The 13,204-nt window shown below is 36.5% G+C and overlaps 1 protein-coding gene across 2 annotated transcripts in view; it reads right to left on the bottom strand.

Annotated features, from left to right (window-relative positions):
• The window catches only part of OSBPL9 (oxysterol binding protein like 9), a 64,860-nt gene that overhangs the window by 3,448 nt on the left and 48,208 nt on the right, over positions 1–13,204 (bottom strand). The window contains exons 9-18 of one of the 2 annotated variants that reach the window (XM_075037090.1): positions 11,334–11,372; positions 8,378–8,471; positions 7,714–7,815; positions 5,279–5,438; positions 4,478–4,590; positions 4,085–4,203; positions 2,570–2,655; positions 2,148–2,322; positions 535–619; positions 156–266 (exon numbers count right to left, since the gene is read on the bottom strand). In XM_075037090.1, coding sequence (XP_074893191.1) covers positions 156–266; positions 535–619; positions 2,148–2,322; positions 2,570–2,655; positions 4,085–4,203; positions 4,478–4,590; positions 5,279–5,438; positions 7,714–7,815; positions 8,378–8,471; positions 11,334–11,372 — 1,084 coding nt within the window. The remainder of the gene's footprint in view (positions 1–155; positions 267–534; positions 620–2,147; positions 2,323–2,569; positions 2,656–4,084; positions 4,204–4,477; positions 4,591–5,278; positions 5,439–7,713; positions 7,816–8,377; positions 8,472–11,333; positions 11,373–13,204) is intronic. The other variant, XM_075037091.1, reaches the window with a different exon arrangement.

Here is a 13,204-nt window from a genome sequence, read left to right as displayed (position 1 = left end):
CAGAAGGAATCACCAATTCCTAGATAAATAAGCTCAAATTACAAAAAAAATCAAATATTACTTATGTTTAATAGAATGACTTTAAATAATTTCTGCAAAAACCCTAATTGCAGAATGTAAATTTCTCTTCTATTGTTAACTTTACAGACACATACCTTGCCCTATATTATGAACGCCAATAGACATTCCTAAGAATTTTGACTTGGTCCATATGTGAGCATTGAACTGTATCCTCTTGCTAAAACACTCGGCGTAAAATGCTGAAACTGAAGAAAAAGGTATTAAAAACAGCAGCACAAGACATTAATACTACTATTGCCAAATTCATTCATCTGGAAATATCTCAAAGAAGTGCCTCATACCTGTGTGGCAACAGAGTTTGCAATTTGTTTCTCACAAAAAGAGTTTATAGAGAAAACCTTCAACTTTTAAATTTGGAGAGAAAATGTAAATCTAAGATTTAAATCAAGAGCTGACTTTACTGTCGCTCCTATCCAGATGCCATCTCTATTAGCAAAGTTATTGCCAACTTACTTGGAGGATGATGAGAGACCTGCTCTGCCACAAACGTTACGCTGCTTTTACTGACCCAAGGGACTGGTCCTTCTGAAACTGGCTCCTGCATGATAGTAGAGAGGATTTTCATCACTGACACTGTTTACAAAACACTGGAAGCTTCCAAGAAAAGTTGCTTCCATGTTTAATGGCTTCTAAAATGTATTGCAGTGATTTTAACCATTTGTCAGTTTGCTAATTTGATAGGGAATAACTCCTTACTCCTGAAACTATGATGCTTTCTGAAGAACATGCAGCTTCTGCTCTCTTGTTTTTAAGTATATATATATATATATTTGGGGAGATGCCCCCAAATACAACAGTTAAAGTGACAGAGTCATGTATAAACCCAAATACAAAGTAATATTTAAATCCATTTAATTTCTTATCAACTAATAAGAAACGGGTGGCAGAAATAGTTTTCATTTTTGCTTGTGATAAACTCTGATACACATATTAATAATGATCACATTATATGTATCACAAAACCATAAACCAACATTAATTTCCTGTGGCATATCATGAAAAGTATAATTCATCATGAGAAGCAATGGAAGCACAAATACAATATTGTCTTTATGCCAGCAAACAGGAGTCCAAACATTCACCTCAGAAACAAGAGAAAGATTTGAGCAAACTAACTGGGGGGGTGGGGAGAGGAGAAGCAAATTAAATGGGAAAAATACATTATTTATCTCTAAACAATCACATGTTTAGATATACTACACTGAGGCTACGGGTAGTATCTCACAACAGCACCTCCCACATCATCTGCAACTTCCCAGGGTGAGAAGCCTAAATGAGGTGTGTTAAAAAAAACAAACACACACACACAAAAAAAACCACCCCCACCCCCCACCCCCACCAGGCTGCACTGCAAGTGCTAGAGCTTCTCTCTAGAATCAGTGGGGCACTGTGTTGACTATGGTTCATGTGCATAAATCTGCTTAATCCTTGAGTCTCACTGAAACTTGGGCAAATAAAAGAAAAGCTTATACACTGGTAGATGAGTTCAGATTATGAGAATGGCACTACTGTTACTCAGTCCTTCATGTCACCAGACATACTCCAATAAAGCACAAAAGGGAGAGTAGTGGCCAGACACAGATGTACAACTAAAATATTATCCAAGCTTTGAATACAAACTTCAGAAGTCTACAAAAAAAAATTTAAACGGAAAATTAAATGTACTGGAGAAACTGCACTGCCTTCTAGGTTGTAAGTGAGGAAAAGAAACCCCACTGTTAAAAAACAAGGGTTTAGAGAAATGATAATAAAAAAAAATCAGAACTTTGGAAAGAAAGGAATTCATACTCAGTGCTATGAAACAGTTCAGGAAAAAAGAGAACGTTTTCAACATGTCAAATAGTTCTTAAAAAACTAATAGCTCAAATTTTGTTATGCACGCTACTTTAAACTTCTGTCCAAAGAAAAGCAGGAAGGGGGGGGGGGAACCAGTTAAGAAATTACCATAGTTTGTTGATTTTGCTGCTTAAACATAGCATAAGCCATTCCAATCAGTAAATTAATAAAGCCTTGGGAATTACTCGCATGCATTCTAGGCGCCAAAAAACATACCACAAGACACTAACCATATCATCTTCACCTTCAGTGCCTGGTAATACCCAGTGACATCGGAAGATTTCGCCCAAAATGGGATTGTAAGGCTTTTTAGCAACTGACCCTTTTCTTCCTGCATGAAAAGCTGAGAGGTACCATTTAACTACTTGAACCATCCGTTCCTTTGGATCCTTCTGGTCACTGATGCTACATGGGCCAAAAGAGAGAAAAGAAGGACAGGCAACATTAAATACAAGCAGGTACCTCAAATACAGGAAAGCTTTTTGGATGTTTGGTTGTTTTACAACCAGAAGTTTGACTACTTTGAGTATTTTTCAAGTTTAGATCAAAACCCAAGCAATATTCTTCAAAACTACCAACTTACTTTTAGCAGCCTACAAGGGCCATAAGCAGTATCAGAATCAGTTAATGGTCTACTTTGAAAATCAAATACCTGACAAATAAGTCCGGATGTGCAAAAAAGTCAGCATACATTTCCAACAGTGATCTTCTTTCCAGGATAAAAGTTGGAAGAACCACCTGGGTGAAGAAAAACAACTCTTATAGATCAAGATACTTTAACATCCTGCACAAAGGCATTCTATGTACTAACTGTAAATAGCATACAAAGCACCCAAGGCTTCGTGTGCCTGTAAGCTGATTGTGTTCTCAAACTCACCAATGAGTTCTGACATATACAGGTCAGTTGGCATCTTCTATAAAACCAGAGATTTAAGAGGAACTGTCTCATCTTATGTATATTCTAGTCCCACTTACAGCATATCCAACTACATGGCTGAGCTTATCAAAAGCTGTTCTTAATTACAGTAACACTGATTAATTTCATCTATATGTACACTATCAATTGTCAGTTATAGTCAAAATCTCATTCCATGTAGTCACATTCTCTCATATGCCTCTTCATCAAGATGAAGGTTAATCTCTTCGCTACTACTTTTCTTCCCCAACAGCATTTGCAGGTTCCATTCTTGTGGATCTGCTGTCTGCGTCAGTGTGGTATAGACCACTGTTGAAAGCAGTGTTGATTGCTGTTGTTGACTTTAAAGTGATGCAGACAAGATGCATGCTTGTGATGGTTCTTGGCAGCTTAACTTGAGATCAGTAATTTTCAACCATTCCAGGAGTTTCCAACACACACATTTTGGATCAATTCCTATTCAGAACTGCCAGAAACCTTCCATAGTTTGCTTGCAAGCTGCTGGCTATTTCTCCAGAAAAGTTTTATCTTTTTATTGTCTGTTATGAGTTCCAGACTGGACAGTTAAAGTCATCCACTTAAGGAAACTAATGATAGGACTGATCTCTCCTACTCTCTTTCAATCTGGAATTACTTGTTTAAATTTAACCAAGCTGCCTAGAAGGATCAACACCTTCAGAATGCTGTTCATTCAACCTTAAGACAGACAACATCATGAATCACATTCACGAAAAATCCAACTCTTTACTTGCCAGACCTACATGTAGCATTTTAAAATACACAAGCAACTTACTCAACAAGATCCCAGTTAAGCAAAGCATTTCACTGTATGCTTAATTCCCCCTTTTATTTTATTTATGTCTTATTGAATGTCTCCATACACTGGGATCTTGTAGATCTTTGTTCTAGGAAGCTAAAGACAGGAGAAACGTTACTACTGCATACAGCATTCCTCTTATCCCAGCTTTACAGGCACTCCAAGGATCAGGTTCAAAGAGAACGAACAGCTACTTTCCATAGCAAACTATTTTCCCAAACAGATTTTAGCAGTGGGATATATTCATTCTGCATTTGTTTCTCCCCTCCCAGTAACAACTCCAATTAAAAGCAATACCATGCCGAAGAGATTATAGCTTAACTAGCTCTTCGAACAAAAATATAGTTAAATTACTACTTTAACATTGAACTGATTTACACAGAATTCAGGGTTTACTCTCCCTCCCTTCCCCATGAACAAATCAGCAAGTTTACCTTTGTTAGATCCATTCCTAATCTAACTTGTGACAATAGATGCATAATAACACTCTTATGTTCTTCCACTGATTCTCCTTCCCCATCATCATCTCGGTCATCAGGAGGATCGAAGAGATCTAGAAAGACCAAATTGCTTTTGTTTTTCTCTAAACATTCAAAACCAGACTGTATTTAATTAGCATATACATTAGCTGTCAAAAAGGTCTTATTTATAAAGCTATGTTTTTTAAAACCTATAATTCAACAATCTTTCATTAGTAAAGAAAGAGTAGATAAACCATTTTCCATAAGTACCTTGTCATATATGTATGATCATACATATATTGACACAGTTTACATACAGATTAACAATCAAGAGTTCCTTACTAGAAGTTCATACAGTCCACTTACCAGCATCATTTGTCCCATTAGACATGGAAGAATTGAGGGACTCTGTGGTATCCGGACGTTTCAGACTACTTCCTGTGCTGCTCCGAGTCAGGACTGCAGCAGACCCTGAAGAACTAAAGAAGAGTAATAAATTCTCACAATTCACAATGAACTAATTCACACTAAATTATTATAATTTGATATACATAGACAAGTTTACTGATAGACATTAATATATGTGCTGCACACTAATTCACAGAAAACTTAAAATGGACTGTAGCTAAACGAATGGGAAGGCCTGCAGTCTCAAGCTAATACCACATGAAGGTATAAAACAGCTAATTCCTCTTTGAAATGTGTAGCATCTCTTAAAATTAATTCTGAAATTCATAAAAAAGAAGATTAAACAGAGATTTTGGGGAAAGGCAGTCAACTTCAAAAATTTCATTTAGTAAATGTGAGTGGGAATTGGCTATTTACCGAAGGCTGCAACAAATGCATGTGGAATACACCATGGTCTCAGCTTATATCTCTGAGCTGGGGGCTTCCCAAGGTTGGTTTATGTTAGAGTTTTGTCAACATATATATACGATGGAATGGGAATGAGGAAACTGCATCCCTTATAGATGATTGTGCTGGGGGAGGGGGTAATCTTATTCTGTTACACAGAGTGGCTTTTTTGCCTCCCCTGCCTTTTTTTTTTTTTTTTTTTTTAAAGCCAATATGACTTACTCAGCTTAACTAACTTCTACCAGCAGATAAACCATGCCCTTGTAGATAAAAATTGTATTCAGCATGCACTGCATACTTTCAGCTACTTACTCCATACATCGCTTTGGGGAAGAACTGCTCTGATAGAATTCATCAGCGTCATAGAACTCATCCTCACTGCTTGAGTAAGAAAAATCTGGGACTGTGTTTGGAGACAGGTTGACATGGCTTGGAGAGGTGAGACTGCTGCTAGGTGCTGATTGCCCGCTTCCTATGGAGCATTAAAAATTACAGACTTAATAAAACCAAGAAAATTCTTTCAAAATCCACCAGTTCTAACTTATGAGTAGGATTGTTCAAAGCAATAAAGACTATGCAAACTCAGAAGGTATGATTTCTTACAAAATTAGAAGCAATAATTAGTCAGGTTCATACTGAGTTTCATTTAACAGATAACAAAAGAAAGGTCACAAGGAAAATCAAGAACACAGAACAACAGTGAAGTATAAAGACATGTTTTCTCCAAAGCTGTTGATTAAAGGCAAAACAACAATACTGAAAATTTGTATAGAATCATAGAATGATTGATGTTGGAAGGGATCTCTGGAAGTCATCTGGACTGCTCCCTATTCAAGGCCCAGACAACTTCAAAATTAGACCAGTTTGTTCAAAACCACATCTAGTCAAGTTTTAAATATCTCTCAAGATGAGGATCCTATGATCTTTCTGGGGAACTTATTTGAAAGTTTGAACCACCTTGTTATAAAACCATAACATTTTCTAATACCTACGTAGAATTTCCTTTCTTACAACTTGTGTTGATTGCATCATCCTTTTGCTGTGCATCTCCAAGAGGAGCCCCGTTCAATCTTTTTTACACCCTCCCAATAGTTGGCAGAAGACAGCAGTAACATCCCTCTTTAGCTTGATCTTCCTAAGGCTGAACAAACCCAGTCATGGGCCTCAGCTTCCTAATCTCAGTGGTCCATGTCTTTGTACTGTGAAACCCCAAACTATACATAGTACTCAAGATGTGGTCCCACAGATCCCAAGTAGAGAGGAACAATCACTTCTCTTAATCTGCTCTTTACACCCTCACTAATCCAGACTGGTATGCAGCAAAACCTTCATCACCACAACGGCACACTACTGACCCATGTTCCACTTATTGCTCACCAGGACCCCTGGCTCCTCACCTGCCAAGCTACAGTTAACCCCATGCAACAGGGCAGGCCAAGGGCTATGCCCATCATAGGTGGGTGGAGGACTTTGCATTTCCTTCATCAAACTTCATGAGGTTTCTGACAGTCCACTTCCCCTGTCTCTCACAGCCCCCCTGAATGGCAGCCCTGTCTTATCCGTTGTTCTCTCCAATTTGGCAAGGTCCACGTCTAGGTTGTCTGAGATGTTAAGCACTATTGGACCCAGTATCAACCCCTGGGAAACACCAATAGTCACTTGGTTGCCATCTGGACCTCATACATCTGATCGCAAGCCTCGGGCCTGGCAGTCCAGCCAGTTGTCACTCAACTTGTATTCTACTTGCCTAAAACATCTTTTTCCAATTTAGCTACAAATATATTTGTGACGAAATCTAATGAATACAGTTTCTAAATTGGATTACATGAATCCTGTCTCATCACTAACTTGCCATTTTTCAAAAGAGTTATAGCAATAAAGACAAATCAGGTTAACACTGACACAGACCTTTTGTGGAAGCCTAAGTCACAACAGAGGTTATTAAGCAAGCTAAGGTATTTACACAAACAATCATCAGAAACTAACTAGAATATGAGATGCATAGAGTAAGACTTAAAAAAGGAACTTTCTGGTAGGAGAAAAAGCCAGCAGTGGTATCCTTCATTTTTCAGATTGGGGCAAATACTGTTTGACACACATATTAGTGTTCTAGGAAATAAAGGTAGTAATAGAGTAACAACAAATCATTTATACACAAGCTTAGAAAAAAACTGAGGGGGGGACTGAGAGAGTTTTAGCATGATTGGACAATCTAATCAATACAACTGATCAGGAAGTAACAGTCAATGTAGACAAATAATTAAAAATGTTAAGTATGTAGCTATGGTTTTTAAAAAAACCTTAGAAATATTATAGGAATTGTAAACGGGTAATTATAGCAACTTCATACATATTTCAGCAACTTTTGCTTCAAAGCATCTATTGTAGTTTTAAAAAGCCCAATGAATGCTATTATTTAACAGGTAGACTAGGGAATCAATGAATTAAAAAGCCCAAAGACCACACATGATGTATTAACTGCAAAGTTCTTGTGCCGATTACTGCAAGATTGCAACAATGGAGTCAAGAAAGCAAGCTGGTAATACTCCTATGGATTATGTATACATGGAGGGGAGAAAGAGCAGAATAATTGATTTTAACACAACAAGGAAATAAGTGTTGATTAAAAGCAAGATGTAGGTCAATAATACAATGCTGTCTTAATAGCTTATTACATTAGGTTACAGACAGTATATATTCGGGTTTTGTCTCTTGTACTTCAATAAGACAGTTACACAGAACCGTACCTGTACTATTTGGTGTTGGAGTCTGATTTCCAAGCGACGCTACTACAGGTCCCACTGGCAAAGATGAGGGTCGCTGCTCTGACTTGCACAACTGAGCAGGTTCTAGGAGATATTTTGATATGTTAAACTCAAAATTCACATTTAAATATGAGATGTATACTTTTGTTGGGAAGGAGATTCCACCTCATGTCACCTCACCTTCAACAATGAAATCCTTTTCTATAAAAGCCATTCAGACAGAAAAACATGTTTCCATCATTATTATCTAGCTCTTTCTTATTATTAAACAAAGATGGCATTTTAAAAAATTTGCAGTTATTTAGCTAGAAAGCATTTATCTTTTCTGAAAATTATAGTTTTGTTTATTTTAAGAAAGTCTATTATTAGAAATGTAAGCTAGTAACTTAGAGCAACTGAATTACATCAGCTTATCCACAGAACTAGAGGCAGATTTTCCTGATGGCTGAGGAAGCTCCATACCTCCTGCTCCTTTGCCTTCCCTTGCACCACTGTGGTGAGTGAGCACCACTAAGTGCAGTGTGCACCTGTATTGCGTATGTGACACAGAAGCTATCCACCATTATGCAGCCCCTCCATCTAGATTGCAGTTGCATCCTGCTCTGCTCAAGAGTATTTCTGCTGAGGTTCTTTCTGTACACCATACCTGGAGGTATAACCGCTTGGGAAGGCATTGTGCTGATCACTGACTGTTCCAAAGGACTGGGCTGATATACTGCGTCAACCGGGTTTATAGTGCTCTGAGACAAATGAAAGAAGAACACATTTTTTCTCAATTTAATAAATAAATAGATAGATAAAGCATAGATAGCAAGAACATTGTGAGCACAAGAAATGCCCAAATGCAAGATAGCAAATTCCTGAGAGAGAAAGTAAAACACAAATTGACAGTTGAGGACATGAGAAATACTTTCAAAGTGGTAATACTTTAATTCTTTACACAGATTTTACACTAAACTGAATTTGCTACAGATTTGAATTGTCCTATAAAGAATTCTTATTTCAAGTTCTAGGTTCCAGCATTCCTTCCAATGTCCATTAATAAATACTGCATGCAAAGAGGGCAAAGTTAAGACGCAAATTATCTGGCAAACATTAGGATAGGTAATCTGTATTTTTAAAACCTTTTTTTTTTTTCCAAAAAATAATTTGTCCAGACCATAGTAAATCAACCCATAAATTAATAAGAATCATCAGCATGCTTACAGCCATGAAGTGGCTTTGTTGCCAAAACTCTTTCCAATGCAAGCTGACAGTTTTCAGTGCATCTCCAGGAGAGGACATTTCAGTCTACGTATGAGACCGGGCATTTTGAAAATGAAGCACCAATTCAACTCAACACTCAAAAAAGTCACTGACTTCAGTATACATTCTTGGCTCTTATACAACAAGCCACTTGGAAATCTAAATTGCAATGTCTTTTCATCCAAACCAGCAATTTAAAACCATTGATTTATGTCGGAACTGTGAAAATCTTTGCCTCAATTTGCTAGGAAATCTTGCTACTGTGCTTAAGTTGAAGAATATCAAGCACAGGAAGGTCATACAATACCAAGTTCTACTTTAAAAAAAGGTAGATGAGCTTTGTCTTTAAATTTAGTCAGTATGTTTATTCCTATTCTCTTTTTAGATCAATATTTAAAACAGAAGAGAGTCTCCAACTGTCTTTCCCTCCTTTTAGTCTATTAATTTCTATTTGCATGCAGACTGAGGGAAATGGGGTCATTTTAACCTTCCTCTTCCTATTTTCCTACAAATGGAAGACTTCTTTCTTGCCCCCTTTCCTTGTTAACTGTAATTCTGAACTTTGTCCTACATTAAAAATCAGTGAAGCAGTGAAAATTTTTATTATTTTTTTACAGCACAGGATTTATTTAATTGAAAACAAAACTATTATTCCCTGTTTATCTTTAAAAAAACCTCCAGTTTAAAAAAAAAACATAAAAATTGCTTTCTAAATTTTCGTTGGTGTTACTAACTAGTATACCAATAAGCCAGTACACATACTGTTACTTCACTGTATTCCAGCATAAAATCAATGTCCCTTACACATCATTTCAACTGCTTGTGCAATTATGCATGCAACACAGGTAGGTCCCTGTCCCACTATTTCAGTTTAAAATCGTGATCCCATTTTCAGAGTTAAGAAACTTAAAAATCAAGAAGGTCCTATGATACACAGGATGCTATTGCTATTGCTATCTCTATCTCTCCTAGTTTTTAGGGAAACTAATAATATATACAATAGAGAACACTGGTGTGAAAAAAAGGAAAAAAAACCCAACCCAAAGTAACTTTGGCCTTGTACACAGTATTGTAACCTTATCCTTAAACAATTCCCCAAACTGCAACATGAACCTGAGCTTCTTGTTAGGTATTTTGAGGTATGCCTTCGTGGTTTAAAAACAGATAAAGGTAGACCAGAAAGTTTCCTACTCTGAGTTTAGTAACAAACTAAAAGACAACCATGCAGAAACGACAAGACCGTCATCCCACCATGGTATCAAACATTGATCATATTCCTGCCTGAGTTTAAAGTGAAATCCTGACCTTTAGTCCAAGCTAACATTGACCTCAGTAGCATCAAAATTTCAGTCTTCACATTCACTGATGAATCAGTTAATATATTCTTACAGAAATACTTTTTTTTTCTCCCCAGTATAAGCCAGCTGACATACAATTAGAACAGTGGCTAATCAAATTCAGACTATAGTAAGTTGTAATATCTATATGAAATTTCCGAGTTGCAGATCTAATGTGTATACCACCTCTGCCTGGGGTAGTGTCTAGCTGCATAACCTCTCTTTTCCAGGGCACATAACAGAACCTATTCCATTACACTAAGACCTGAATTACATGACTATCCACAGGGTAATCATTCGTCTTATTTATGATAAGCACGAAATCAAAACCTCTATGTGCATATTTACTCCAAAGTTCATACCAGAAAATCATACCGCTAAAGCTGTATATAACAGAAAGACAAATAAAGCTTGGGAATTATTGTCAACTGTAATGAGAACACACTATGATTTTTAGAGTTATGTTTTACTGAAGCCAATCTCCTATTAAAAGTATCTGAAATGTACTCAAGTGACAAAAAGAGAAGAAAGAAGTCACATGTGACTGAAATCAAAGATGACAGAAGTTACATTAAAAATGCAGATGTTATATTAAAGAAGAAGCTTTGCTTAAACAGACATAATACAACTTTGCATCAAATGAGCAGCACTGTAGAAAAGACAAACTACTTGAAGCACACAGATAGCTATTTCATACATAAAGATACTTCAGATGGAACACAAAACTATTTCTATTCCAATAATTTCCCTGTCATCTGTTCACATGGCAGATTTTTATCTAAGCATTCAGTCATAACACTGCCACTTCAGACACTCAGTATAAAACTGATCACTGTATTTTCTAAAGGCAAGGGTGTTAGCCAACATCAGAAGCTAATGACTCAACAGTAATTTTAACAAGACACTTGAAGCAGTAAATTAGAGAAAGGAAGAAGTATGTTGCAAAATGAGTGGAAATTCAGGTCTCTGTTCACATGTTCTGCAGAAATAAAGGGAGATAAAGATTAGATTTAAACTTACTATAAGTCCATCTGCGTGCTTCTCCTCATTATTTTGGTCCTTAAGGAAAAAATGTTAAAAATATCAACATAACAATCTTGTATGACTTATCAGTTCTGTGTTAAGTGAGAACAGCAAGTTTCTCTCAGGAATGTTTACATTTTCAGCCATAAAATGTTCCTCATCATCTGATACACTAACTAAACCTAGAAGAAACAATTCTATACATAGTCACTGCACCTCTGAGGATTAGCATTTTCTAAGGATCTGTGCACACAAGTTTGAACAATTTTTAAAATACTGTTTCTGCACTGCAGAATACAATTACGCTTTACAAGGTAGGTTCTTCCCAAATAGCTAAGAGCCCCCCCAAAACATGGTCTGCAGCACCAATGAGTCCCTGAAAACCAAAAGACACAAAGTTCTCAGTTTCTAGAGAACTATGATTAGCATACAGGTCAAGTTTTCAAAAGCACTTTTTGCTTTTGAAACGCAGAAGTGCCTTTATAAGTTAAGTGTTTTTAACTTTTGGTTTTTTATATCCATTAGATTTTAAACTGTTTTTAGATTATTTATAATCTAGGATTTGGGTTTTTTTGCCTAGAAGCATATGTGAAAGAGCAGGCAATGCATGGAATAAAACTGCCATCAGGGGAAATTACACTAGCAACAGACAAGTTAATGCCAATCTACAGTTAGCATAGTTTTAACACTGTACCAGCAATGGTATAAATTTTATTGAACTCTAAGCCAAATAACTTCTGCTGCAAAGTTCATATTAGCCAATACATCAATCCATAGCTTTGTTTAGTGTAAATCTTAAGACTTGTTTGCAGAGTATTTCCCCAGATTTCCAGTTGTTAAAGAGGAACAAGACCAAAAAAAAAAGCTGTAAATAGTATTAAGAAAGTTGGCACATACTTATGTTTTGATACTTTATACATTCTTCCTTAGCTTATATATTTGGCAATAGGCTGCTCAAATTTCATGTCTGCTAGTTGACATTTCTTAAGCAAGGCTTTCCATGAGAAAAACAACACTAAGGGCAATGAGTTCCACCAGGTTGCAAACTAACACACACAGAAGGTAGAATAACACTGCAATCCAAATATATTAATTTTTTTCAACATACAAAATTTCCATCTTAAGCTATCATCTCTATGACCTAAGAGATAAAACACAAAGATGCTGCATTGGTACTGAAGCTTGCTATCCTACCTGACTGTAATGCACAATCAGCAACGTGGCACGTTGATAAGGTAAGGAAGGCAGAAATGCCACAAAACTAGGCAGGCAAGACTCACCAGAAATGATGGAGTGAAAAAGGGAAGGCAAAGATGCAAAACTAAATATCTAAATTATAAAAGCTACTTCATAAAACATATAATATATTTCTAAGACTGTAGTTTACCAAATCACTAACAGACCATTACATATATTTTACAACACACACATCAGCAAAGCTGGACATCTTCAACTGCCATACACACAAAGGGGACAACACAAGTCAAAGGCTCCACCTATCCATCCCACTTAGTTTATTTTGATTGCTTTTTGATAAGCAATGTATGTATTATAACATATTCCTATTTAGCTGGTATTTACTTCACTGTTTTGAAAATGCCTTGGGTCACCTCAAGTACAAGTGGCATGATTACACACTTGATTTACCAGTAAGTTTAATGAAAATTTAACTGTTCCAAGTCCTAAGGCAGGTTGTTTCAAGAGTTGATGACACAGCTCAACATAACACACAATTAAAAAACATAACAAAAAAACCCCAAACACCAGGTTTGCCTCAATGTACCAAAATCATCCAAATATTAAACGGCTGTGTGTTTGAAACAGATGTTCTGAGTATATGGAGAAGTGATAACAATTTTCAAGTTACC

This window comes from Buteo buteo, chromosome 10 (genome assembly GCF_964188355.1).
Source record: "Buteo buteo chromosome 10, bButBut1.hap1.1, whole genome shotgun sequence".
Lineage (NCBI taxonomy): Eukaryota > Metazoa > Chordata > Aves > Accipitriformes > Accipitridae > Buteo > Buteo buteo.
This window is presented reverse-complemented; position numbering and strand designations above follow the sequence as displayed.